The sequence below is a fragment of the Pelophylax lessonae genome (assembly GCF_965119305.1).
Source record: "Pelophylax lessonae genome assembly, chromosome: 1".
Lineage (NCBI taxonomy): Eukaryota > Metazoa > Chordata > Amphibia > Anura > Ranidae > Pelophylax > Pelophylax lessonae.
Genome location: NC_138768.1, coordinates 283952648 through 283980315, shown reverse-complemented (window position 1 = coordinate 283980315; position 27668 = coordinate 283952648). Strand labels below are relative to the sequence as shown.

Here is a 27668-nt window from a genome sequence, read left to right as displayed (position 1 = left end):
TCTATTTCGTATGTTTTTTCCAGTATTTTTTTACACCCCCTGTATGTAAACAGTAACATTTCTGCAGCTGTGGCTTTGTGCAAATTATGCAAGAATGAAAGAATTAAGAGCAACTTACTCCATGTTCTACTTGGTTTCGGTCTGCAATATCAATATTGACCACTTCGACAGTTTTCCACACATTGGGATCTAGACAATGTACCTGAAAAAAAATACAGCGTTACTCATAAATATTGTTAAATCATTAAAGGAATCTGTTCAGTGCCTAAAAAGTAAGAATCTTTTCATGAAAAATCAAGAGATGAACTCCCCAACATCCTGGCCTCCCTTCGGGACCCCCTGAACATAGCAGCCATGATGCTCCATGTTGCCAGTGTAGCGGTTCGTACACCGCAACACAGCGCCCCAGAATGAGTATCCATCATAATGCTTGGATGCACTAAACAAGCAGAGGGGGTTTTCAGAAAACAATGAAGCCTTTTTCATTGGTCAGCACCATCACATGTTCGTGCTTATCAATGAGAGCTTGCCATTGCGAGCATTATGATGAATACTCACTTTGGTGCTGTGTTTTGTGATGTATGGTGCACAAACCACAACATGGACAGCACAGGGCATTGCACCCACTATGTGCAGCGGGGTACGAAGGGGTGACCAGGATAGTTTTAGGTTAGCTCATATTTAGTGAAAAGGTGAACTTACCCTTTAATTATTTTTCTTACAAGGGGATTCAAAGTACCGTATTTTCCGGCGTATAAGACGACTGGGCGTATAAGACGACCCCCCTAATTTTCATCTACCAGTAATACTTCTACTTAGGTAACCTTGGAGATATTATACTCGGCGTATAAGACGACCCCCCATTTTTGGGGGATTTTGAGGTTCAAAAGTAGTCTTATACGCCAGAAAATACAGTATCATACAGACCATTAAAAAACAAATTTTCTGGAGAAAAGGCTAGGGTGTATTGATCATTTGGATATACTGTATGCCAGTGATGCAATGTGGTGCCACATAAACTACATTGGGAAACTTGTTACCATGGGATAATGCTTTATTATTTCTTCCCAAATCTATGGTGTACTTTTTTGGTGGACCCAGAAAGCTCTGAACTACAGTGGATATAAAAAGTCAACACACCCGTTAAAATGTCAGGTTTCTGTGATGTAAAGCCAAAGATAAATCATTTCGGAACTTTTTCCACCTTGAACAGCTTCAATATAGGGCACTTATACCCCCTTCCTGCCCAGACCAAATTGTCAGCTTTCATTGCTCATACAATTTGAATGACAATTACTCAGTCATGCTACACTATATCCAAACAAAATGTTTATTTTTTTTTTCCACACAAATAGAGCTTTCGGTGGTATTGCATCACCAATGGGGTTTTTTATTTTTTTGCAATAGAAGCGGGAAAAAAAAAAACACACACACTTTATATATATATATATATATATATATATATATATATATATATATATATATATATATATTTTTTTTTTTTTATAAAATTTTGCCAATAAGTAATTTTTATTCATAAATTTGGGCCGAAATGTATACTGCTACATATCTTTGGTAAAAATAGCCCAAATCAGTGTATATTATTTAGTCTGTGTGAAAGTTAGAGAGTCTACAAGCTATGGTGCCAATCATTGAAAATTGATCACACCTGATGTACCGACGATCTCATTTCTTGAGGCCCTGAAATGTCAGGACAGTACAAATACCCCCCAAATGACCCCTTTTTGGAAAGTAGACACTTCATAGGTAATTAGTAAGAGGCATGGTGATTTTTTTTTCCCCACAATTCTTGGGAAAATTAAAAACATTTTTTTTTTTGCACAACATTTTTATATTAACTTATTTCTCACACACAGCATATGCATACATGCAATTACTCCCCAAAATACATTCTGCTACTCCTCCTGAGTATAGTAATACCACATGTGAAAGACTTGTACACAGCCTGGCTACATACAGAGGCCCAACATCCAAGAAGCACCTATAGGGGTTCTAGGATCATAAATTAAACATCTAATCTCATTCCTACCGATCACACTTTTGAAAGCCCTGGAGCACCAGGAAATGGAAACACCCATAAAATGACCCCATTTTGGAAAGCAAGCGCCCCAACATATATTCTGTGAGGCATTAGGAGTCTTTTGAACATGTCATTTTTTTCCCCACAAATCTTTTGAAAACGTGGAAAGAAGGTTAAAAAATTATATTATATATATATATATATATATATATATATATATATATATATTTAATTTATTTATTTTTTTTTATTTTTTTTTTTTTTTACACAAAGTTGTCAATTTATGATATTTCTAAGACACAGCATGAACATACCAAAAATTACACCCCAAAATACATTCTGCTACTCCTCCTGAGTATGGCTATACAACATGTGTAAGACTTTTACACAGCCTGGCCACATGCAGAGGCCCAACATACAAGTAACACCTCCAGGCGTTCTAGGAGCAAAAATTACACATTTAATTTCCTGACAACCTATTGCATTTTTGAAAGCCCTTCATATTTCTAACACATAGCATGTACCATACCTATTACACCCACAAATACATTCTGATGAGCAAAGGGTAAACAAAAGATTACCTATGGTTTTAGTAGTGCAGTGGTTCACAAAGGAGAGCATCCAGGTAGCAGGCAGGGATGTGGTCAGTGACAGCAAAAGCAATCGTCCAGGCAGCAGGCAGGAATACTGTTCATAGTCAGTACAGGCAGCAGGCAGAGATACTGTCAGGGGCGTGGCCGGATCTTGAATGTGAGCGGACGTGTGCCTCGCTAGCTCCGCCGAGAATCCTGCTATCTTCTCCTGTCCTCGCTCGGATCCTCGGCTGCTTCCTCCCCGACCGGTACCGGTGCCCTCGCTGACCATCTGAGTGTCTCCGGTGAGTCGTTCCGCTGTTCCCCCAGCATGCAGAAACGAAATAAAGAGGGGAAAGGCCCCGCGGCCGGCCAGGCCAAAGATGGCGCTGCTGGGCAGAGAGCGCAGCACAAGGATACGTACCTGGAGGCCGCCCAGAGGCTGTTTAACAGGCCGGCTTCCAGGGATCGCTCCTCCACCCCTGCCGCGGCACCGGGAGGCTCCCCTGATTCACCCACGGAGGCGGATGACACGGTGCCCCTGGGAGACATCTCGGACCAGCTGCAGGAGTGGGATCAGGCCTGCTCAGACCCGGCCCGCATGCAATCCTCCTCCTCCCCTGATCCTGAACCCACACTCCGGGATATCATGGCGGCGGTAAATACTTGTAGCTCTTCCATTACTGCATTGACGGCTGAGCTGAAGGGGGTGAAGGCGGAACTCTCTTTTGTGCGCCATGATATGCAAAAACTGAGGGAGAGGACCTCGGCGGTGGAGGGTCGGGTCAGCTCCCTGGAGGACGAAATGACTCCCCTGCAAAGAGAGGTGAAAAACGGCTGTATTATCCGCTCAGCAGGCTGCCAGACTTGACGATCTGGAGAACAGAATGAGACGGAGTAATGTCCGGGCAATAGGTATCCCAGAACAGGCTGAAGGGAAGAATCCGGTAGCCTTCATTGAGAACTGGCTTCTTTCCACCTTTGGGAAGGAGACTTTTACCCCTAGGTTTTCCGTGGAGAGGGCTCACAGGGTTCCTATGCGTCCGCTCCCGCCTGGGGCCCCGCCGTGCACCTTCATTTTCAAACTCCTTAACTACAAGGACAGAGACGCTATCCTGTCAAAGGCCAGGGCCATGAAACTGGTCATGGACAACGCAAAAATTTCCCTGTTCCCGGATTATTCTGCGGAGGTGCAGAAGCAGAGGGCCCGATTCCAGGATGTCAAGAGAAGGCTCAGAGATCTCAATCTACAATACGCTATGTTGTACCCTTCCAGGCTCAGGGTCGTGGCGGGTGGCGAAGTCTTATTCTTTGACAAGCCGGCGGCTGCGGCTCAGTGGCTGGATGCCAACGGCAGGGCATTGAGGGCGGCCCCCCCCTCCCCTGGACGGGGGGCTCCGTGATTGTGAGAACTTTGTGATCGGTGCTGCCTATCGCCTCCCTCCCCATGTGTGCCGGGGGGGGGGGGACTGATGCTGGATGGTCTGAGTGAGCGACAGGTTTTCTTCACTCTCCTGAACAGGCGGATGCGCCCATCCCATGTCTACGGATATGTTCTCTACTGTTTCTGGGAATGTTCGAGGTTCTAGAGAAGATTGCATTGTCAGCTGTGATCCCTCAATGGATTCCCCCTATTTGTCCATGTTGGACGCCCCCCGGTCTGTTTTTCCTGACCTTCCCCATGGCTGCTGTGCTTCCCCCCTTGGATCCCATTGTTTGTTCCTTGCTCTAGTCTTTACCTGCTTCACCGGACAAGGACACCTGCCCATCTACGTTGCAACCTCAGCTCTATTTCCCCTTGCTCCGAGCTGGGCCTGGAACCTGCTGGAACTTTCCTTTTTTGTACTGTCTACCTGTGATGTATCCTCCCTGTGGACTCTGATTGCTCCTTTGATGGTGTGTGCTCAACCCGCTGTTAGTTGGACGTTTGGACTGCGGCGGGCGTCCTCCGCTGCCCTTACTCCTATTACCTTCTTACCTCTAATCCCCTATTGCTGATACGGTCTGTATACTTAACTGGAATGTCAGAGGCCTCCACAATCCGGTTAAGCGTACGGCTGTTCTTAGGAATGTTAAGAGGCTGCAAGCCGATGATGTGTGTCTGCAGGAGACTCATGTTGCTCCTGCGGACAGGTTCAACTTGGCGCCCAGCATGTTTGGCTTACAATACCATTCTGTCTTCTCTAACTATTCTAGAGGTGTTAGCATATTGATTAGGAAGGGTTTGCAATTTACTTGTTTACAGTCCATCCTGGACCCTGAGGGCCGCTTTGTTATTCTGCTGAGTTGGGTGGTGAGTCTGACCTGTGTGATTGCCGCGGTCTATGTCCCGCCGCCCTACTCAGCTAGAGTGCTCAGGCTAGTGCTTGACCAGGTTCTAAAATTTCCAGACTTTCCGATATTGCTCCTTGGTGATTTTAATAATGTTCTTGATGTTGCTCTTGATAGATTCGCTCCGCGCTCCGGGGGTCCCTCACTGCCTGGGGGTCCTACACCGTTTTCCCGGCTGGTGGGGGAGCTCGGACTGACGGACGTCTGGAGGATGGCTAATCCGACAGAGACAGTTTTCATGCTTCTCAGCTGCTCATGTGGGCCTTTCACGGATTGATATGGGTCTGGGGAACAGTCGTCTCCTCCCTTTGGTGTCCTCGGCGGGCTATGGGCCGAGGCTGATCTCTGACCACTCACTGCTGTGGGTCCGGCTCTCTCTTCCTGAGAGCCGGGGCAGACCGCTATGGAAGCTAAATGCCTTTTGGTTGACGCTCTTCCCCAGTCCTGATCCCTTACCGGCCTTACCGACCTCCTTCAACCAAAACCTTCATTCTACTGACATTAGGATTGTGTGGGATGCTGCTAAGGCATATATGAGGGGGTATTTTATTGAAGTCGTCAATGGGATTAAAACTGGGACTAAGGCCTGGGAGGGGGCGGTTGCGGATGAGGTTGTGAGGGCGGAGGCCTCTCAGAGGTCCTGGTTAGCAGCCCAAACCCTTGCGGGCACGGTTTCGCTCCAGAGGGCGGAAAATAAACGGTTCTTCCTGCAGCAGCGATACTTCGAAAAGGGTGAAACTACTAGCCACATGTTGGCGATGATGGTTAGAGCTCAGCAACCTACCACCTTCATCCCTGTGCTCACTGACCCTCAGGGACGACAGTGGCATGCTAACGCTGATGTTGGGAGGGTGCTGAGCGAGTTTTATAGAAATCTCTATTCTTCTAAAGTCACGGCAGGCTCTCAGGAAATAGAAACCTTTCTGGATGGCTGTGCCCTTCCATCGTTCTCAGAGGCGGACACAGCCTCCTTGTGTGCTCCGTTGACGGAGAGCAAGATATATACACGGCTTTGGGTACTGTTCCCAAAGGTAAATCTCCGGGAGCCGATGGGATCCCGTCGGAGGTGTATGGTAGATATGCGGAGCAGCTAGTGCCTAAATTGCTCCTGGTGTATAACTCTGCCTTCCGGGAAGGTAGGTTGCCGACGTCTATGAAGGAGGCCATTGTGGTGCTCATCCTGAAGCCGGACAAGGATCCGACTTCGCCTGACTCCTACCGATCTATCTCGCTTCTCACGGCCGACGTCAAGATCTTGGCTAAGGTCTTGGCATCCCGACTTTCACTGCTTATCCATAAGGTGATACACCGAGTCCAATCGGGATTTATTCCGGCGCGATCGACAGCTTTGAATCTTCGTCGTCTTTTTCTAAATCTCCAGTTGCCAGTAGACAATCCAGGGAATCGAGCGGTTTTTTCACTAGATGCCGCTAAGGCATTCGACAGCGTGGAGTGGCCGTACTTATGGGCGGTGTTACGCCGCTTTGGTGAGGGAGACTCTTTCCTTCGCTGGGTACAACTGCTATATTCGGGCCCCACGGCTAGATTGCGGTTTAATGGGGAACTGTTGGAACCTTTTAGTCTCTACAGGGGTACCCGTCAAGGGTGCCCGCTGTCTCCGCTACTTTTTGCAATGGCACTGGAGCCTCTTGCTGCGCGGGTGCGAGCATCCCCGGAGATTGTGGGGTTTTAGCGGGCGTCGCGTGCGGACGTTATCTCATTATATGCCGATGACACCCTTCTCTACCTAGGTGATACCTAGGGTTCCCTGCGTTCGGTGATGTCCCTTATCGATTATTTTGGCTCACTTTCGGGATTCTCCATTAATTGGGATTAATTGCTGATGCCCTTAGACCCCCTGCCCGCCCCGCTTCCTCTGTGTGCATCCTCTTTGCGCATAGTGGATAGGTTCAAATATCTGGGCATAGTGGTGAATCCGACACCCTCGGATTACTTGACTCTGAATTTGGTGCCTCTGCTGCGGAAGCTTCGTACTAAATGCACTAGCTGGTGTAACCTTCCGCTCTCTGTTGCTGGCCGCATTAATCTTATCAAAATGGTCTGGGCACCCCAACTTCTATATGTGTTTTTCATAATACCCCTGTGTGGATCCCCAGGCGGTGGTTCCACAGGATAGAATCTCAATTTCGGGAGTTGATATGGTGCAGGAAGATGGCTAGAATCCGCCTGTCCACTCTCCAGATGGCAAAGGACGGGGGCGGGTTGGCGGTGCCGACCCCCCGGGTGTATTTCCTAGCCTCCCAGGTCCAGCACATGGGGGGCTGGGGGAAACCGGACCCGCTCGATCCCATTGGGGCTATGTTGACTCCGGAGGGGTCCCCTGATCCTGTTCTGGTCCACCTGGAGGCTGGATTTTCGCACCTTCCGGCGGGACTGCCTACGGTGGCCCTGCTTTGGTTGGTGTGGCGCAGTGTCAAGACGATGCTCCGGGTTGGGGGCTTCTTGCCTGAGACCCCCATCTGGGATAATCGGAATAATCGGAACTTCCGGAACTTCCGGAGGCTTGGAGGGGGGCGGGGGTTTGTTATATGACTCAACTGTTTCAAGGTGAAGTTTTGAAATCCTTTCAGGATTTACAGGAGGAATTTGGTGTGCCCCGTCAGTACTTCTATAGGTTTCTTCAACTTAGACATGCCATTGCTGCTCAGGCCCGGCTGGTACCTTTGCGGCTCACTCCCAATAGACTCCTAACGGAGGTATTTCAGGCTAGCGATAAGAAGGGTATGATCTCGGATGTGTATGTTGCTCTGTTGAGTTCTCTCCAGGACCCAGCCACTCTTCCCGCCCGGGCGGCTTGGGAGGAGGACCTGGGACCAATTGATGGTGAGCGGTGGGAGCTCTGCCTTTCCTCCATCCCTATGGTTTAGGTCTCGGCCTCTCACAAGGTTTCCCACCTTATGCTTTTTCACAGGGCATATAGAACGCCTGTTCAACTTCACCGTTGGGGTTGTAGACCCTCCCTTCTGTGCCCAAAATGTAACCAAGACCAAGGAACGTTGATACACATGATGTGGAGATGCCCGAAACTTTTTAGATACTGGTCTACAATAATAGCCACGATATCCAGAGTGTATGCCTTTCAGCTGCTTCGTGATCCGCTGATTTGTCTGTTGGGGGCTGTGGAGGTGGAGACCCTGACTCCCAGCGCTCATGTGGCAGTTCTGAGGCTTCTTTATATAGCACGCAAACTGATAGCCAGACGCTGGATTTCTTCTAGGGTCCCATCAGTGGCACAATGGATTGCCCAGGTTAATAGTACCTTAATTCAAAGAAAAGTTGACCTACCAACATAGAAAGGCGCTGAAAAAGTTTTATTCAATCTGGCAGCCTTGGCTGGATGATCCGGCCTTGGCTCCCCCGCAACTGGTTATGCAGAGGTTGTTTGAAGCATAAATGTTTGTGACTGTATGATGGCTGGTAACTGTCCTTGGTGAAGCTCCCCTTCTCTTTCCTTTCCTCTTCCTCTCTTCCCTCTCCCTTCCGTCCCTGCCCCTTTCTCCTCTCCCCCTGTTGCCTCTTCCCCCGTTCTCTCCCCCCTCTTTGTACCCTGGCTTTTAACTTACTCCTGTTCTCAGGTTTACCACTTAGCTCCTTGCTGTTATACTGATGCAATTTTTTTGACTAGGATGTACTGTTTTATGCTCTGTGGTATTTTTGCACTCACTGTACCGCTATTTGACAAAGATTTTTTGCCTTGTTCTTTATCTCTTGAATGTGTTGCAATCACTACCGTTTGTACTGTGTATGCACCTATTTTTTTTTTCTTAAATAAAAGCTGTTTTTCTTGAAAAAAAAAGGAGATACTGTCAGCACAGCCAAAGCATTGGTCCAGGTAGCAGGAGATGTGGTCCATAAAGTCCTGGGTCATTACAGGCAGCGATATGGTCAGCACAGTCAAAGTATTGGTCCATGCAGCAGGAAGGACCATTAAGTTTAGGGCCTCTGTTAGGAACAGGGGTAGAGGCTTCTCCCACCCAATTTTTTTGAAGCCTCCAGACACTGTTCTTCGAAAACCAAAAACTGTTTTTCTCTACTCAGAACACTGAGGCCCCTTACATATGTAAGACCCCTGTGTACTAAAGTAGAAGGGCAAAAGCTCAGTCCAAGTGGCAGGCAAAAAGTGTGGTCGATTAACAGGCTGCAGTCAGTGCACATGGAAGTCAGAAACATGGTTTAAAACGGCAAGCAAAGGCATTTTTGGTAAACAGGCCAGGGTCAGTTAACGTGGAAGGTAGAAACATTGTAGCAGGCAAATAATCTGCACAGGTATTTGGTATTGGGGAAATGGCAGCCTGTTTAAAATAAGGTGAATTAATATCTTACGGATGTGTGATAAATTCTGAAGCATTCTCCGATGCATAGGCCAGTTTGGGAGGGACATTGGGGACAATGATAACTAGTGTCTCTTTTAACTCCTCTGCTGGGCACACAACATTTATTTTGGCATCTTTTTCCTGATTTTGTGGGGGGAAGGTTATCGGGAAAATGTTGCTCATGAAGACGACTCGCACAAGGATGAGAGCAGCAGGGAGCACTCATCTGATTCTGGTTTGGAACTCGAGCCAGTAGAGAGTAGTGAATCAGGGACAGAACCAGAGGAAGAAAACAATCCCTCTTAGTCTCGGTTCAGACTAGGTCGCTCCGGCTTCGGGGGCTACCTGTGAAGTTGCGTGCACCGCGACTTCGGAGCGACTTACACGGACTTCATATAATGAATGTCTATGCAAGTTGCTCCGAGGTCGCCCCAAAGTAGTACAGGACCCTTTTTCTAAGTCGGAGCGACTTGTGTCGCTCCTATTAGAACGGGTCCTGTAGCACTGCATGGACCGCGACTTGTCAGGCTGACAAGTCGCCTGACAAGTCGCGGTAGTGTGAATGGACACTTAAAAGAATGAGAACAAGAACAGAACGCCTGCCACCAGCAGCGCCATACACCCCAACGGTACCAACACAAATGGCACTAGACCCCAGGAAGAGAGCCCAGTACCAGCACAGGAATAACACACCAAACCAGAATGTGATTGCTTTATTCTGAACACGCCCACAGTGTGCCATGCGGTTGGGGACCCCCAAAATGAGAGCCTCGAGGATCTACAACCAGACCCAGCAGGAAAAAAAAAAAAAAAAAGGTACTATCGCCACCCCCCCCCCCCTCCCCGGGGGTGCCAGGCTCCCCAACTATAGCCAGTCCTATTATCCCCAGGAGAGGGCCCACATCCACCCAAGACCGATGGGGCAAGGGGGGCTACATTTACTCACCATACTATGGACTGGGTGGGCTCCGCTCCGGGCAGAACCACCTCCCACCCGGAGTGGGGGTGCTGCCAGCCAAGGGGTACACTGCGACTCAGGGCGTTCCAAGTCATCGCGTCCCAGAGAGTAATCCACTCGCAGGCTTGTCCCCATCCGGAAAGGGGCACCGTCGTGGTGAGGCCTAGTGCGGGACTATAACCTGCTCACGCTTGTAGGCCAGGCTGGGGAGACCTTAAGGATCTAGATTATCCAGTGCAAAACCCCAGCTGGCATTACTTGTAGATCAGCAGGAAGATCCCCCTGAACACTATCTAGCAAAGTGAGTAAAGAGAAATAAAACAAAATATTCTGAAAAGAATAAAAAAACCGAGGTCGACCACCCAGCAGGAAACCTAGGTCATTCTCCTTCTCTAGGCAGAAACAAACTGGTTTGCTGGAGCAGAGGGTGGGGGTTATGCCTGTAAGGACAGCCCCGTGGGCGTGGAGAATTATTTTTTTCTGCCTAGAACTACTCCTGCAGGGGGCAGCATAGCCCAATTGACAAGAAGAAGGCTGCGTCTTTCAATGGATGATATAGAGAAATTAAAATTATGTAGATTTACTATTTTTCAGGATTTATATAGTGCCAAAAGTTTATGCAGCGCTTTATAATATAAAGGGGGACAGTACAATTACAATACGGTTCAATACAGAAAGAATAGCAGGGCCCTGTTATGGAGCTTACAATCTAAAGAGAGGGGAGATGGTACAAAAAGTAACAGCTGCAGGGGATGATCTGGTGGTGTTGACCCAAGTACAGTTCTAAGGTGGAGTAGGGGTAGGCTTCCCTGAATATGTGAGTTTTGAAGGATCACCTAAGGGCGGAACCAACTTACATTTTCTTGTGTCCCCATGTCTGGTTTGTGCCAAGTTTCAATTTTAATGAAGAAGTCTTCTTTCATATATTCATTCTAGGAAAAAAAAAAACTGACTAGAATTACAATTAACTTGCAGAACTAACAAAATATACCTTTCCAACATGCATACAGAATTCACTATGGAGTCAATGTAAGCAGGAGTGTTCAATATGTTAAAGATGCCCAAACAGGGACTGTTTTTTAAGTGCAATGACATTTAATTCCTTCCAATATACATTACTCATAGCAGACATTGAACAACCATTCAACAAAGTTAGGCTATTTTAGTTAACTTCTTTTGCAAATGCCTAATAAAACAGTGAAAAAAATTTTTGGAGGTATTTCTGTGAGTGGGCACAAGTTACGTCATTCCAAAAAGAAAAATCAAAGAATCACAATTATCAGTTGGCAACAGCCAGGTTACTTGGATAGAAATGTACAATGGAGACAAGGACTTTGTCCATATAAAGATATACCTTTGCTTCCCTTCAAAATGGAAGGTTATTAAAATGTATCATATTAAAATAAAAAAAACTACTCAGTGTTTAATTACCAAGGCCAAAGAACTGCACATTTTCAATTGGGTAACAAAGTCTTTTTTTTTTTTGGTTTTGTTTTTTTTCTAAGTTGAAACATATATAAAATAAATAAAATCACACATTTTTTGATATGTACTTACCGTTACAACTGTTCAGTTGGAATATTATTGGGGAAGGAGGGGGGAAGAAAAAAGAAAAAAAATATTTTAGGCCATAATGAGTACAGTTTCAGTGTAAAAAAGTGATATTTCCATAATCAGTGGCTTTAGATACACATTTTAGTGCTGACAATATTTAGAATACAAAATAAAGAACGCAATCTCTTGGAGATCGATTCTTGTTAGGCAATAAAGTAAACCTTTGCTAAAAGTAATATGGGTGGGGGTGGCTATTGCTGACACACTCCGAAATCACCCATTCAAGTCTTTCCAGCAATGATAGCAACAAAGCTTCCACACTTCCACCATAAGGAGTATCTAAGCCCAACCACTTTTCCATCCTACTATCCAAGGAAGTAGGCCTCCAGGAATTGCAGTGCTTTTAAAAAAATCTGCATATAATGGGTTAGTCTGGAATAACCTAGATCAGGGATTCCCAAACTACGGCCCTGCAGCTGTTGCAGAACTACACATCCCATGAGGCATTGGAAAACTGACATTTACATACATGACTAGGCATGATGGTAATTGTAGTTCCTGAACAACTGGAGGACCGTAGTTTGGTAATCCCTGATCTAGATAGCCTAAAGCCTAGTACACACGCAACGATTATCGACCGACCGATCGTCCATCTTTTGTCCATAGTGGTGTTTTGTTGGTTGGAATGTGCCTAGACTGCACACGAATTTTCTCGCCCAACAACATTCTATTTCAGAAGTGATGTCATGTGTTGGTTTGCTTTCTTTGTGTTCTTTCTTCTCTGAGCATGCCCAGACTTGCTCATCAGATTTTTCCCTGTCGAAATCTGTACTGACTGCACCCAAATCGGCCGCGTTTTGACGGGGGACAAAAATGTTCTAGCCTGCACACCAGATTTTTTTCAGCCGAAAAGTCGGAGTCGGTTGTCGGAAGCATCATACTAACAAGCCGAAAATCGGCAGATCGGTCGGACGAAAATTCCCTGCCGATTTTCGACACGTGTGTGCGAGGCTTTACTCTCTGACTTACTATAAAGATCAGTTCATGAGGTGGCATTGTTGGACTAACCCTATAATAACCAGCAGATTTTTTTAAAAGTGCTGTAATTCCTGATGTTTCACTTTATAGTGTGTGTCATAGAAGGGACTGAAAATAGAACACCACCTACTGCATACACTGCATACTACCATACATGAAACACACTTTACAGTTCAACCAACACAGCCCAGCTGACCACACTGCTTCTGCCTTCCTAAATCTACAAGATCCTGCACACCAATCTTCCTTTTCTCCTGTCTCTGTAGAATTATCAGTTACAGCAAACTACAACCACATTTCACCTCTCTGTAGAAATAGAAGCCCTAGACCACTACCAGTCCTAGACCAGTATACCTGCATTTCTCCAAGCTCTGTAGAACCAGCACACTATACTTGCATTTTACTGGTCTCCTCAGTCTTTCAGTAACTTATCTAAACATTCAAAAATTACCCTTAAAGGGGAAGTCTAGTCTAAAACTAAAATCTACTTGCAGGCACAATCTAAGACTAACCTCTCCAACCCTGTAAAGTAAAACTCACAATACATACCTTTTCTGAAGCCTGTCAGCTTCTGGTTTCTCTATGAAGGTGGGTGCAGAAAAGACTGCGAAAGCCCCACAGTAAGTCTTTGGGGGCTTTAGATAGGTTAGTCTAACACCCCATACACACGCGTCGATAGTTGGCCGTGAATTTTCGGCCGATTTTCGGCTTGTTAGTATGATGCTTCCGACAACCGACTGACTTTTCGGCCGAAAAAAATCTGGTGTGCGGGCTATAAAATTTTCATTGGCCGTCACCACAACGGCCGATTTTCCGTCAGTCAGTACAGATTTCGGGAGACAAAAATCTGATGAGCAAGACTGGGCATGCTCAGAGATGAAAAAACACACGGAAAGTAAACCAGCACATGACATCACTTCTGAAGTAGATTTTTGTTGGCCGAGAAAATTCGTGTGCAGTCTAGATCACATTTTAATCAACACAACAACACTGGACAAAAGTCGGCCGATAATCGTTGCGTGTGTACGGGGCATTAGATTGTGCCTGCAAGTTGGTTTTTGAGATTTTAGTTTTAGGCTGGACTTCCCCTTTAACTCCCAATAACCACAATTACCGACTTAAGCTAAAGCTTCTCATCCTTAAGTGCGGGTTCACATTTGTGCAATCACAGAGATCGCATACAATTCGGAGCGCACTGCTCCTAAAATTACATGCGATCTCTGTACGGTGCAAAAAATTTGCACCGCAATTGCACTGAAACACACACAGGACCCTTTTTTTGGTCCGCAGCAGAATCGGATCGCATGGTGGTTCACACTAGTGCGATCCGATTCTGTGGGAACTTTCAGATCGCACTGCGATATGCAATCTGATCTGGGGAATGTTGTTAACTTTCGATTGAAACCCCCAGCGTATCGCATATGGCAGTGTGAACTGCCAGGAGTTCGGATGCGATGCGGGAACACGCTGTATATTCGCAGCGTTCCCGCATAGCAGAAATGTGAACCGGCACTAAAAGGATAAGATCACTTTTTTAAAAAAACAAAATAATAAACACATTTTTTGCAGGATGTTACAAAAAAATGTGTATTTATTTATTTTGTGTTGCAGGAGCCTGGAAACCATTGCACCAGCAATCAGATCACTGATGCCATGCAGGTCTCCTGCACCATTGTCAATGTATCAGGTTACCCGTACGGGTAAGCTGATACACCCTGACCGGAAAACTCAATGAACTACCACCGTGCTCCACAGCTCCATGGTAGCTCACTGAGAACTACAAGCCGACAGCCGCTAAGGCAGGGAGGGGGGGCAGCAGCCGCAGCACTAGAAGCATGTTACATGTTCCACCCAATTTTCCCGAAGGTGAGCTTAACCTTTAAAAGCCCCATACACTTAAGACTAAATGATTCCACCCACCTGCAAAGTGTTCTCTGACTGGATGAGGTAGAGGTAGGATGGCAACATTAACATCTCCACCTCATCTAATCACAGAGTGCTCTGCATTTATTGAGAAAATGCAAAATGTTCTCTGAATGGCACCCTTGCTGAGCGAGCGCCCTCCTGTGTTTAGTAAGCAGGAGGGAAGCCACTTGGCATGGAATCCAGAAGCAGTGGCAATCACGGTGTATGTATGTGTGTGTGTGTGTGTATATATATATATATCCTTAGAGAATTTCTTGTGCAGTTAATCCAATACATGTGAACACTGCTTAAGTTGGCCTAGGCTTCTAGGAATCAATGACTTGGGGACCAAAGTATGAGCATGTATAGGCCATAGTAGATGTGATTAAAGTGTTACTAAACCCAGGACCATGCATTTACTATATCTGCTCTCCCACAGTACACAGAACATGGAAATCATTTTAGTAAATATAAACTGCTAAATACCTTTTCTCATCGGCAGTTAGAGCAGTTTTGTGACTTCTATTAGTGCCTGGTTAAAGCTTGGAGGAGTTTTCATTCTCCCATGAATGTCCTATAGGGATGCAGGACCCTTGACCGTTTGGTCATGTGCTGATCACATGCACCCTCCCAAAAAGAAAAAAAACTCTTTAGCAATACACACCGAACTGAGCATGTGCAGCTTGTCCCAGAGTTCTGTACCATCAGGAAATGATTAGGGGACATAGAAGGGGATGATCAGAGGAGACAGGATCAAACAGCCTTTTTACACAATGCAGAGATTAACCCCTTAGGTTCTTCAGTGAGTAGAACAAGCATGCTTTACTGCATATACACACTGATTTTACGGTTGTGGGTTTAGTAACACTTTAACAACATGCCTACGTCGAGTCAAGTCTTTATAGTCGTGCAAATGCCCTATTTTTATATACTGGACATGGGCTGCAGCAAAACGTCTGCAAGAAAGCCAAGGATCTGGAGTCTTCTTCGCTCCAGAGCCCAAAAGGTATGCAAAAATATATGGGCTTTTGAACCCATGGGTTGGACAGCTCAATAGCTATACATTTAGTAACTTGCAACTTTATCTGAGCTTTGCTTTAGCTTTCCTCCTAATAATCTGCTTATACCTCCAGATGGTTAAGACATGCATTGAACCTAACAGCCATAATAGAAATAATTACCTCCCCTAGATCAGGGCCCCCATACATACAAGATTAACAGGCACTAAAGATAATGAAAGCAAAATTCTGCCAAGCAGCATCTGTAAAATAGTCACATGGTTCAGATAATATATTAGACATGATACAAGGCTTTAGGTAAGAGAAAAGTATGCTTTATGGCATCACAATGCAGAAAATTTCAACCTGCTTACATCTGGACCAGGAAAAAGCCACATTCCCAAAGTAAGCATTTCATAATGGGTAGCTCTGTGTACGCTGTGCTGTGGAAGGAGTAGGCACCATTTTCCCTGGTATAGGATACCAAACTGAAAATCAGCTATTCTAACATGACTAGGAAAATACGTAACAGGGCTGAAGAACATAAAAGGTTTGCATACGTTTAAATGGCAGAGACTTCTACATCTATAAATAGAATGTAATCATTCTCTCTCATCTTCTAAATCTGGAAGTATGAATAAACATTCCAGTGTGGTAACACACAAACTAACCTAAACCAGACCAGCAGCATTTTTTGTTGCCCGTGCCTACCCCAATTATTTGTTTAAACCTTTACAGGCATAGGGACATCACATACAAAGATGTGTTTCTTTAAATTCAACCAAGTTTAGATTAAGTGGCCTGTTTAGACTGAAGTAGGGATTGGAAGTTTATTTGAAGATATTAAAAAGGATAAGTTCTTTTTGGCAATTTTTTTTTTTAAGGAGCCTGTAAAACATTGCAGCCGTGACCAGTAGATCACAGGAGCAATCCCAGGCTCCTGCAGACTGTCAGTGTAGCTGTCTGTTAGTAAATCGTACGGATAGGCGGGTAGGCAGTTACTGAATGTCAGGAAGCATCTATTAACTACCTAAGGGCCTTTCACAGGAGCGATCCCGATCAGATCAGCCTGTCAGTTTTTCAGGTGAACCTAATTGGATGCTCCATGCCTCCCTATGGGGCAGTGGATGTCAGCAGAGACATGTCCGCTGACACTCGCTCCTATCCGCTTCCGATCCTATCCGTGAAATCCGGACGGATGGAAACCCTATTTTCCATATGTCCAGCGGATCGGATGGGATCAGATGAAAACAGACAGGCAGTCCGTTCTCATTCGATTCCCCCATAGAGGACAGCTGAGATCTGACAGCTCCGTGTCGGCACACAGAGTGGAGACGGAGCCGTCATCTGCCTGCTCAGCGGGGATTGGCGGATCGATTCCCGCTGAGCAGAGAACGGACCTCGTCAGACGGCATGTGAAAGGACCCTAAGGCAGCCTTATTCAACCAGGGTGCCCAGGAGGCTTCTTCAGGGGTGGCCTGAAAAAATGCAGAAAATTTGTTTAAAATTGTATACAAGTCACCCGGTAGCTGAAGCCTGCCTTTTAGTTACACAAAGCCACAGGTTTTCATTTTGCACCATTACAACTTTCTAGACACTGGCATCCTAACAACCAATTATGACATCAGTTAACCACTTAAGCCGCGGAGGATTTGGCTGCTAAAAGACCAGGGGGTATTTTGCGATTCGGCACTGCGTGACTTTAACGGACAATTGCGCGGTCGTGCGACGCTGTACCTAAACGAATTTGACGTCCTTTTTTCCCACAAACAGAGCTTTCTTTTGGTGGTATTTGATCACCTGTGCGATTTTTTGATCATACGCTATAAACAAAAAAAAGAGCGTCAATTTTGCAAAAACAACAATATTTTTCACTTTTTTTATATGAAATTCCCCCCCAAAAAAAGTAAAAATCAAAATTTTCGGCCAATTTGTTTTATGCTACATATGTTTGGTAAAAAAAAAAAACGCAAAAAGCGTATTTTGATTGGTTTGCGCAAAAGTTATATCGAGTTTACTAACAAAGGGAAAGATTTTTGTCATTTTTGTTGTTTTTTTTAACGCGTAATGGCGGCGATCTGCGATTTTTTTTTCGGTACTGCTACATTGGGGCGGACAAATCGGACCCTTGACTGACATTTTTGACACTTTTGGGGTTACCAGTGACATTTCTACAGTAATCAGTGCTATATATATGCACTGTTACTGTAAAATTACACTGGCAGTGAAGGGGTTAACTTTATTTGAGAGGGAGGGGCTGTGTGTGTCCCTAGGGGGGTGATTCTAACTGTGATTGGCTGTGGCTTGAGCTGTAGGAACAATGATCAACAGTCCTACATAGTAGAACCGTATGATCACTATTCCTACACAGGGGAGAATGACAGGCGGCGTGTTTACATCAGCCGCCTGACTTACTCCCTCTCGGGTCCGCTGGTCACACGCGGGGGGTCCGTGACCACGCGGGAGCGCGGCGCGCGCTCGCTCCCCAGAGCCTCACAGGCTAGTGACGTACCGATACGTCACTCTGCCTGTGAGGGGCTGACCGCCGCAGTATATGTACTTGCGGCGGTCGGCAAGCGGTTAAAAAGGAGGATGTCTGTTGCCTCCTAAGCATCCTTGTTTGGAATACTAGTCAGTACCAGTGTATTTGCTAATATACAGAATAAATCACCCCTATTTTTGGGTGTCCTACATGTGTAGATGTTGCTGCATTATGTAAAACTATCAGAATAGTTTTTTTTATAATTTTAGAAGGGGGTGCCTTGAGATTGTCTATCATTTTAAAGGATGCCTTGATTGAAAAAAGGTTGATAAACACTGACGTAGAGCACTCACCAGTGCCCTGGTAGTTCATTGAGAATTACAAGTTGTCAGTCGCAATGGCTGACGGTAGTTTTTCTCCCATTGACAAAGCTCTGAATAAATGATGCGGCCGGGTGGGCGAAGCAACATTATGTTTTTAAATTGTGACAGCTGGTGCAGGGAGAAGTCCTCGGCCCCGCTATCACAATTAGAAGAGAGATTGGGGAGAGGCTGCATGAGCAGGAACATGTTACATGTTACATGTTTTACCCTAAAAACGGGTGGAACAGGTTCCCCAAAGGTGACCTTTTCCTTCAACAAGTTCCTATTTTAGGGCTAGTTCACACCACATGCAGTCCAGTGAGTTTTTTTCTGCATCAAAAAAGGCATGGATAGTAGATTATTTTGTTTTCAAGGGCATTGTTCACACCAATGTGGACAGTTACAGTGCGTTCCAGTTCCAGAAAAAAAAGCAGACCATGCTGCATTTCTTCCTACACTGAACTGTACTGGAATGTGGCAAAAATGCACATGTCCTTATTTAACCACTTCCGGATTGCCCAACGCATATATACTGCAGCAGGGCCACCTTTTAGCACGTAATCGCTTTCCCGTATGTCTTTTTTTTTTGGGGGGGGGGGGGTCTGGGGCACGCATATGCCCCGCCGGCAACCCGCTCCCGCTGTGATTGGACACAGTGGGAGCCAGTCAGCTGGGTCCAGTGTTCACCGGCACCCGGCAATAGTTTTAGAGCGGCAGAACGGCGGTCTGCCTATGTAAACAAAGCAGATTGCCATTCTGGCAGAAGGAAAGATGAAGATCCTGTGTTTTTGCTAAGCACACAAAATCACACAACAGGGTATATGAACCAAAGCTTACTTCTGTGAATTCTGGAACACATCGTAACTATGTTCTGTAAGCAGGCACTGCTGTGGCACATATTTCACAGAGCCAGCATTCTGAACTACAGGGGTGCTGAGAGGAGGAGATTAAGGCAGCAAGATAGCATGGGATATGTAGTTCTTAGAAAGTTTACTTTGGATTGTCAACAATAACTAAGGTTTGCATTGCTATTACAATGCCAATGTAACAAAGTGTATTGCTGTGACTACAGGTGTCCTTTAATTTTGTGAGCATAAGTATTGATTTACCTGAAGATATCTCAAAAGTTTGTGCAGAAAAAGTAATGGTACTGAAAATTAGAAACATGTACAGTACACAACTCTAAGTATTTAGGACATTTCCCCCAACTTCCTAGAAGAGAGGTGAAATCTTAACAAGCACGGGGAAGGGTTGGGGGGGGGTCATAAAAGTGTTATTGGTATTGATACCTTTGTGTAGGGGATAACAACCCTAGCCTTCATTTCCTGTACAAAAAAATAAAGAAAAAAAAATTCCCCTTTTGGGTCACATACAGAAATAAAAACATGAGGAAATTTGAACTTCATTCCATTACAAAAAATGGCAGGAGTTAGTCTCTAAAATCATACAAGCTAAGGGAATGCTTCCTGGGAGATCATACACGCTTGCTGATTTTTGCACATACAAGCTAGTGAATACATAAAATACAAACAGATTCTAGGTAAAAGGAAAGAGAGAATAATTATGGCTTTAAGCAACAATTAGGCTTTGTTGCAAAAATTTTGACAGGACAGAAAATGGCATAAATTACTAAAGTTCATTAAAGAATGTGAAGAAAAATGGCTGATACTTTCAATGACAAACCTTTTTCGAGCTTGGCAATGAAAGCAGAACACAATTTCCTATGATGTATGGATTGAAAACATCATAAGCTGCTTACTTGTTCTACAGTAAGGATAAGCATTCCATGCTTTTTCATGAAACACCAGGGATCCATCTGGAGCAAACATCTTTACAAAACCAGGGACTTTACTGAAAAATGAGAACCAAACATTAACATACAACAAAAAATTTATTTTTTAGCAATATAATAAAATAAAGCTTCCTACAAGTTACAAAATATCCCCACAGTGACCAATCCGATACCGGACAATAAAAAAAGGAATCCTAGAAATGGTCATCATGCGTAAGTTCTCCGATTTTGTAAACTTCTTGTTTTCACTTTTGAAAAATAAACCCTTACGTCTGTCGACAATACAAACTTTTTTTGCAAGGATTCAACAACTTTACATTAACAGAAAGATTGCAAGCCAGCCATAGTAACCTTTTTAGGGGGCTTGTGTGGTTTTGTTTCCAAAATTTGTTATTACATTTCAAAAGTAAAGTACAAAATAAGAAAGCCCAAGCAAATACTGTTGAGCAGTACACAAAAATGAGTAACGATCACATTTTTGATTGGAAACCAGTACGCTGGTTAAAAAAAAAAAAAAAAAAAACACTTATTAAAGTGGAACTTTACCCATAACTTGAAAAAAATAATGTTCTTTAGCAAAGAATATATATTTTACATTAATAATGCTACCAAAAGGTAGTGTGTGCTGCAAATCGCCTCCAGCATTGTTCCTGTTTCTTCTTGCTGGAGGCCGCCATTTTGCTGAAGCCCTGAGCAGCAGTAAATTTTTAGGTTGTCAGCAGATCGGCCTCTACATTTTTGGCAAAGTGCTAAAAAATAGAGCAACGGAGCATGTCCAGAGAAGGGTGAGACAGTATATTACTAGATTTTCAACAGTATAGGCACTTATTTTTAATGTTTTAAATAGCTATACCTGCAAAATGGACCAGGAGCGCAGGAGCTAAAAGCTGCTCTCTCAAAAAGAGAAGGATAGAATGAGAAAGAAAAAAGAATAGAAGGTAGATAGACAACTATCCTGTCCTCCTCGCTGGAGAGTAGAAATCATATAGGAGCATTAGGTCCTCCCTTAAATGTATGCAAACCAGGGCACCCAAGTACACTCAGAAATGCACATTTTATTGCTCAAAATTGCAGAGAGTTTCTCATTAATCATGATCCAGGATAACTTCGCTTTGAGTAAATTAAACAAAATGGTAGGGGATTTCCAAGACCTAGCTATGGTTATCCAGGCTGCTATAAAGATACGCTATTATTTGTCTTCTGCGTTTCAGAAATTCCCTCACTGGTTGGCCCAATAAGGCATGCTAAGGAGATTTCTTAGGGTTCCCTCCAGTCAAAGAATACATAAAATTTGAGAAACGCATCCAAAATCTGCACACTTTTGGGCAAGCCGATAGGGGGCTGCAGTTGTTTCAAGGTAATTTGCCCTTTCCAATAATCTGCATCTTGAACAGCTGACTACATTTTTAAGAATACAATAGCTGTATACACATTTTAATTATGATAGCACTTTCCGACAACCATCAACATAAAATGATGTGCTATCAGTTTGGAAGATAATGGTGTTCAATTTCTACTCCTATTACACGCTATGGTAGCTTGAATACAACCGGCATTTGTCGGATGTTCTCGAAAGACATGCTGTGTGTGATCAACCCAAGTTACATGAATTTGCAGAACGAAATAAAGAACAACCTCCCAGGTGGCTAAAACTATTGCGTATGTGATACCAGAGATAAAGTAGCATTTGTGCTTAAAAATTATTATATGAACGCTAACTATTTGGACATTTCTTTGTCATCATCAATGGACACATTTTCTTGCTCTACAATGTACACAAACTAGCTTCTGTAATACTATTCTTTAATCTGTCCGTCTCTAGTGGTGTTAGCATAAAGGAGCCCCTTTCATTCCCATAAACCCTTTGAACCTCAGGATCTAAAATTCTCACCTTTTCAAGTGGTAGATTTTGTGTGTATATTGCCCTTTTTCTCCATCTTTTTCATATGGCTCATTCTTCAAGACTTCAATACCTTCACCACCACCAGTTTCATTTTTGCTAGCTTCAGCCACAGAATAAAGCTGACCAACCTGATACTAAGAAAAGAAACATGGACAAAGAGCATGTTACTATCAAGACCATAGTAAATTGCATTAAGAGACAAGCAACATGAAAGAAATTGCTGCAAGTTTTATTTTAAACAATCTGGAAGTGTAGGGGTATTAGAATGTGTATAAAATAATAATTACTTGTTCACCATTAAGGTGTCAGGGCAAAAAAAAGACATGTGAATACATGCAACATTTCTTCATGCTTTACCCCCTTTAGAGTCCATTCACACTGGCACGACTTGTCAGGCGACTTGGTCAGCCTGACAAGTCGTGCACCGTCGCTCCCACTGTGTAGTACAGAAGCCGTTCTAATAGGAGCGACACAAGTCGCTCCGACTTAGAAAAAGGGTCCTGTACTACTTCGGGGCGACCGGGAGGCGACTTGCATTGACTTCCATTATGTGAAGTCCGTGCAAGTCGCGCCGAAGTCGCGCTGCACGCAACTTCACAGGTCGCCCCCGAAGTCGTAAAAGACCCTGCAGCTACAGAAAAATAACCAATGATCTGCCAAGAGGCAACAAATTTCCTGCTGTGGTTTACCTTCACTGAACTGGCAAGGAAGGGTGTCAGCCCTGCCCAGTTAACTTTTGCTTAACTACAGACCAACTTCTCCTTTCCAGAGGCAACTAGAGGGCTGAATAGACAGGCAGTGAACATAGGGCAGCTCTGAATTTCTGACAGCATGAACATAGCAAAAGTGAGGAAGTTACGTTCACCTAACATTGTTGGGATTAAATAACCACTAAAAAGATAAGTGTGGTAGGGAAAAAAAAAAATACAACAAATGAACTCTTATCCTATATCATGTGACTATTTATTCAGTTTGATGTATATCAAACCAGTACATTGTTGCAACACTTTTAGGCTAAGTTTTTTCTTATTACGGTTATGTATGTACTTGTTGGGGAGATGTGTCCTCATTACCAGTGTTATCCAATGGGGTCACCATGACTAATGAGGTGAATCTTCCCAGCTGAGAGACACACAGTACAATAAAATGAGGAGGTATGGTAACCTTTCCCCATGGTATCCACAAACATTTTGACTGGTGTTGGTCATTAATCGGTTGATGCTGACCTCAAATGCATCATGGGGGTCAAAGATGCGCAAATACAATCGCCCGATGCCCGGGAATTGCAGTTCTGGGCTGCGAGCAGGTGCTTTTCTTTTTACATTTTGGCCTGCTGAGGGCAAGCAGCAGGGTTTACTTGTACTGAGAACCAAGGTAACCTGAAGGAATAAAGGTTTTTTTTTTTTTTTTCCTTTCTCTTCTCATTTGGGCCGGCGCCTCGCTCAGCAGGAGCAAAAAGAGCCAAAAACTCCCCTTTTCTGTCAAGCACCTAACCAATGTCTGTCATACTTGCAAGGTCTCTCCCCTTCCTGCTAGTCCCCGCGAGTTAAAGCTGAACTTCAGGCAAATTTTTTTCCCCTGTGCAGAGGGGCTGTGCCCACACTGCATGGGTTAACTGCTCCTTTTGCTCTATGGGTTCGGAGAACCGAGATATACTCCCCTAATTCGCCAATCCTGCCAGCGTAACACCGGTCCCTGTGGCTACTGCTCCCCTGTCTAGTGGTCTAGTGTAGTGGACTGTCCCTGACAGCATGCTGCCCATATACCGGCTCCGAATGTAAAAACAAACAGTCCACTGCTAGAAGTGGGGGAGCACTGTTTTCCAGAGGATTGAAGGATTGGTTGGCTATAGGCTTGATGTTCACCCCTAGACAAAACAAGCAGTTAACCAATGTAGTGTGGGCACAGCCCCACTACACAGGGGAAAAAATTGGATTTTTGACTTACCGTACAATCCATTTCTTTGATGTTCATTGACGGACATAGCCCCTGATTATTCTTAACTATTCTTCAGGAGTAGGACACTAGGCAGGAAAAAGTTTGACTACACCTATAGGCAGTCCCGGGGGTATAAACCCACTCTCAGCTATAGGCACTCAGTTTTGTTACAAGCAGTGTCAGATGAAAGCCAACTCCACAGAGGGGTGGGTGCTGTGTCCATCAAACAACAGAGAAATGGATTTTACGGCAAGTCAAAAATCCCATTTTCTCTTTCGTTCATTGACGGACAAAGCTCCTGATTCTTCTTAACCATTGGGACGTCCCAAAGCAGTGTTAAACATGAGGGGTGGGAAAAAAAACATGAGGGGTGGGAAAAAACATCAGAAAGAAAAAGTTCCCAAGTCTAACCATAGCCAAATCAGTTAACATACAGGTGTGTCTCAAAAAATTAGCATATTGTGATAAAGTTCATTATTTTCTGTAATGTACTGATAAACATTAGACTTTCATATATTTTAGATTCATTACACACAACTGAAGTAGTGCAAGCCTTTTATTGTTTTAATATTGATGATTTTGGCATACAGCTCATGAAAAAACAGAATTTTTGTAAAATCTTACCTGTAAAATTCCTTTCTCTGAGTCCTCCGACAGACGCCGCCTCCTCTAAGTCCTCACTGATGGGTATTGTCTTCCTATCCGTAGGAATAGCTAGGCATATAGACTTAGTCCAAAGACAAAAGGCATTAGCATATACACACCCACGGGGGCTGTCCCATCCGGTCAATACCCCCCCTGCATCACCACTCCCAACTCAGTTTGGTAGCATAGCAGTAGGTAATAAGAACCCCAAAAGAGGGGCGGGGGGCGGCGACTGTCGGAGGACTCAGAGAAAGGAATTTTACAGGTAAGATTTTACAAAAATTCCGTTTTCTCTTACGTCCTATGACAGTCGCTGCCTCCTCTAAGTCCTCACTGATGGGATGTCCCAAAGCAGTATAGACATGAGGGGTGGGAGACGCAACCGTAGAAAAGGCAACGCAGTTACACATCAGAGAAAGGAATCTTACATGCACCGTAAGAGAACCAACTGGGCAACAGAAAAAAAACAAAGCTCAACAGGAGCAACAGCCCAGAAAAGCAAATGCCAACAGCCAGGGACCCAGAGAAAAAATTCAAGGGTCCATCATGGCACTGCCGCACTGAGAACTTTGCGGCCAAAAGAAGCATCAGCTGATGCCAGAACGTCTACTTTGTAGAACTTGGAAACCTTGCACACCTGGGCCACCGAGGCCCGATGCCAATAGGCCCAAGATGCACTCAAAGACCTGGTAGAGTGCGCCTTCACAGGGAAGGGCGGAACCCCTTCCTTCAAGGCGTAAGCCTGCTCAATGGTCTGTCTGATCCATTTGGCAATAGTTGCTGCGGACGCAGCCATGCCTTTCCGAGGTCCCTCAGGAAGGACAAAGAGGGAATCCGTCTTCCTAAAGGATTTTGTAGATGACAGGTAAACCCTGATCGCCCTGACAACATCCAAGGAATGCAAAGCAACCTCCTTTGGATGTTTAGGCTTCGTACAAAGCGAAGGCAGGACAATGTCCTCATTAAGGTGAAAATCAGAGATCACCTTGGGAATGAAGGATGGGGGTGGTCGCAAAACCACCTTATCCTCGTGAATGATCAAGTAAGGGGAGCGGCAAGACAACGCCGCCAGCTCTGACACTCTGCGAGCCGAAGTGATCGCCACTAAAAAGGCAACCTTCTTAGACAGCAGAGGCAACGATATCTCCCTGATGTTTTCAAAGGGAGCACGCTGTAACGCGGACATAACCAAGTTCAAGTCCCATGGAGGTAAAGGCTCCTTCCTGGGAGGAGCCAGATGTCGCACACCTTGAATGAAGGTGCGCACCAAAGAACGAGACGCCAAAGGGCGTTGGAAAAGAACAGCCAGTGCAGACACCTGGCCCTTTATCGTGGCCAGCGCCAGGCGCTGATCCACTCCAGACTGGAGAAAAGGCAAAATTCGACACCGAGTAAGAACCCCCTGGACTCACACCAGGCGAAATAGGCTTTCCAGGTACGGTAATAAATCTTACCAGAGGAGGATTTTCTAGCCTTGATCAGGGTAGGAATAACCTCAGGAGACAGACCCTTGTCCTTCAAGACCTGGGTCTCAGCAGCCAGGCCGTTAAAGCCAGCGACTGTGAAGCAGGATGGAAGATCGGACCTTGAGACAGGAGATCTTCCCGTAGAGGCAGACTCCACGGAGGCGCCACTGCCAGGTGAACAACGTCGGCGTACCAAGACCGGCGAGGCCAGTCCGGCGCCACCAGAATCACCATGTGCGGTTCCGAGACCAATCTGCGAAGGAACCGGGATAGTAATTGAATCGGAGGAAAGGCGTACATCAGACGATACTGATGCCAAGGGGCCACCAACGCATCCAAGGCGTCCGCCAACAGATCGCGCGTTCTTGCCACGAACCTTCCCACCTTTCGATTTAGCCGGGATGCGAACAGATCCACGTCTGGGGATCCCCACTTCGCACACAGCATCTGAAAGACCTCCGGGCGTAGGGACCATTCCCCCTGGTCCAGGGTCTGGCGGCTCAGATAGTCTGCCTGCCAATTCTCCACACCCGGAATGTGAACTGCCGAGATCGCCGGGACATGAGTCTCGGCCCAAGACAGAATGTCGGTCACCTCCCGGGCTGCTCGAGCACTCCTGGTGCCCCCCTGGTGGTTGATGTAAGCCACCGCAGTAGCATTGTTCGTCTGTACGCGAACAGGCAGGCCCTGGAGACGGTCCGACCACTGGAAGAGACAGAGTTTTATCGCTCGTAGTTCCAGCACATTTATCGGGAGGGAGGATTCCTCCTCCGACCAAGGGCCCTGGGCAGACAGGTTGCCCAGGACTCCACCCCAGCCCGACAGGCTGGCGTCCGTGGTAACCACTGTCCACACCAACGGGTGGAAGGACTTGCCTTCCACCACCGACGGGGACTGGATCCACCACAGAAGAGCCAATCTGGTCTGGCGACTCAAGGAGACATCCAGATCCAAGGACTGAGGAAGTCTGTCCCACCTGGCCAGGATCTCCGTCTGGAGAGCCCGCGTGTGGAACTGGGCAAAGGGAATCGCCTCGAAGGCCGACACCATCAACCCCAGGCCCTGCATGCAGGTCCTGAGTGACGAGGACGGATTGTCCCTGAGGGACCGGATTTCGTCTCGCAAAGTCCGGAGCTTGTCCTCCGGCAAGAATACCTTTGCCTGAGCAGAGTCCAAAACCATTCCCAGATAGGGAAGGCGAAGCAACGGAGACAACGCTGATTTCTGAACGTTGATGGTCCACCCGAACTCCTGGAGCGTCTGTACCGTGATGGACAGGTCGCGCACAAGGTCCTGACTGGCACGCGATCTCAGAAGCAGATCGTCCAGGTACCCCAGGACCGCAATGC

General features: G+C 45.5%; 1 protein-coding gene across 1 annotated transcript in view; it reads right to left on the bottom strand.

The window, feature by feature from the left end:
• PITPNB (phosphatidylinositol transfer protein beta) overlaps window positions 1-27668 on the bottom strand; it is a 150026-nt gene that overhangs the window by 60098 nt on the left and 62260 nt on the right. The window contains exons 3-7 of the mRNA XM_082275426.1: window positions 22259-22404; window positions 20335-20426; window positions 11794-11801; window positions 11094-11168; window positions 119-202 (exon numbers count right to left, since the gene is read on the bottom strand). Coding sequence (XP_082131552.1) covers window positions 119-202; window positions 11094-11168; window positions 11794-11801; window positions 20335-20426; window positions 22259-22404 — 405 coding nt within the window. The remainder of the gene's footprint in view (window positions 1-118; window positions 203-11093; window positions 11169-11793; window positions 11802-20334; window positions 20427-22258; window positions 22405-27668) is intronic.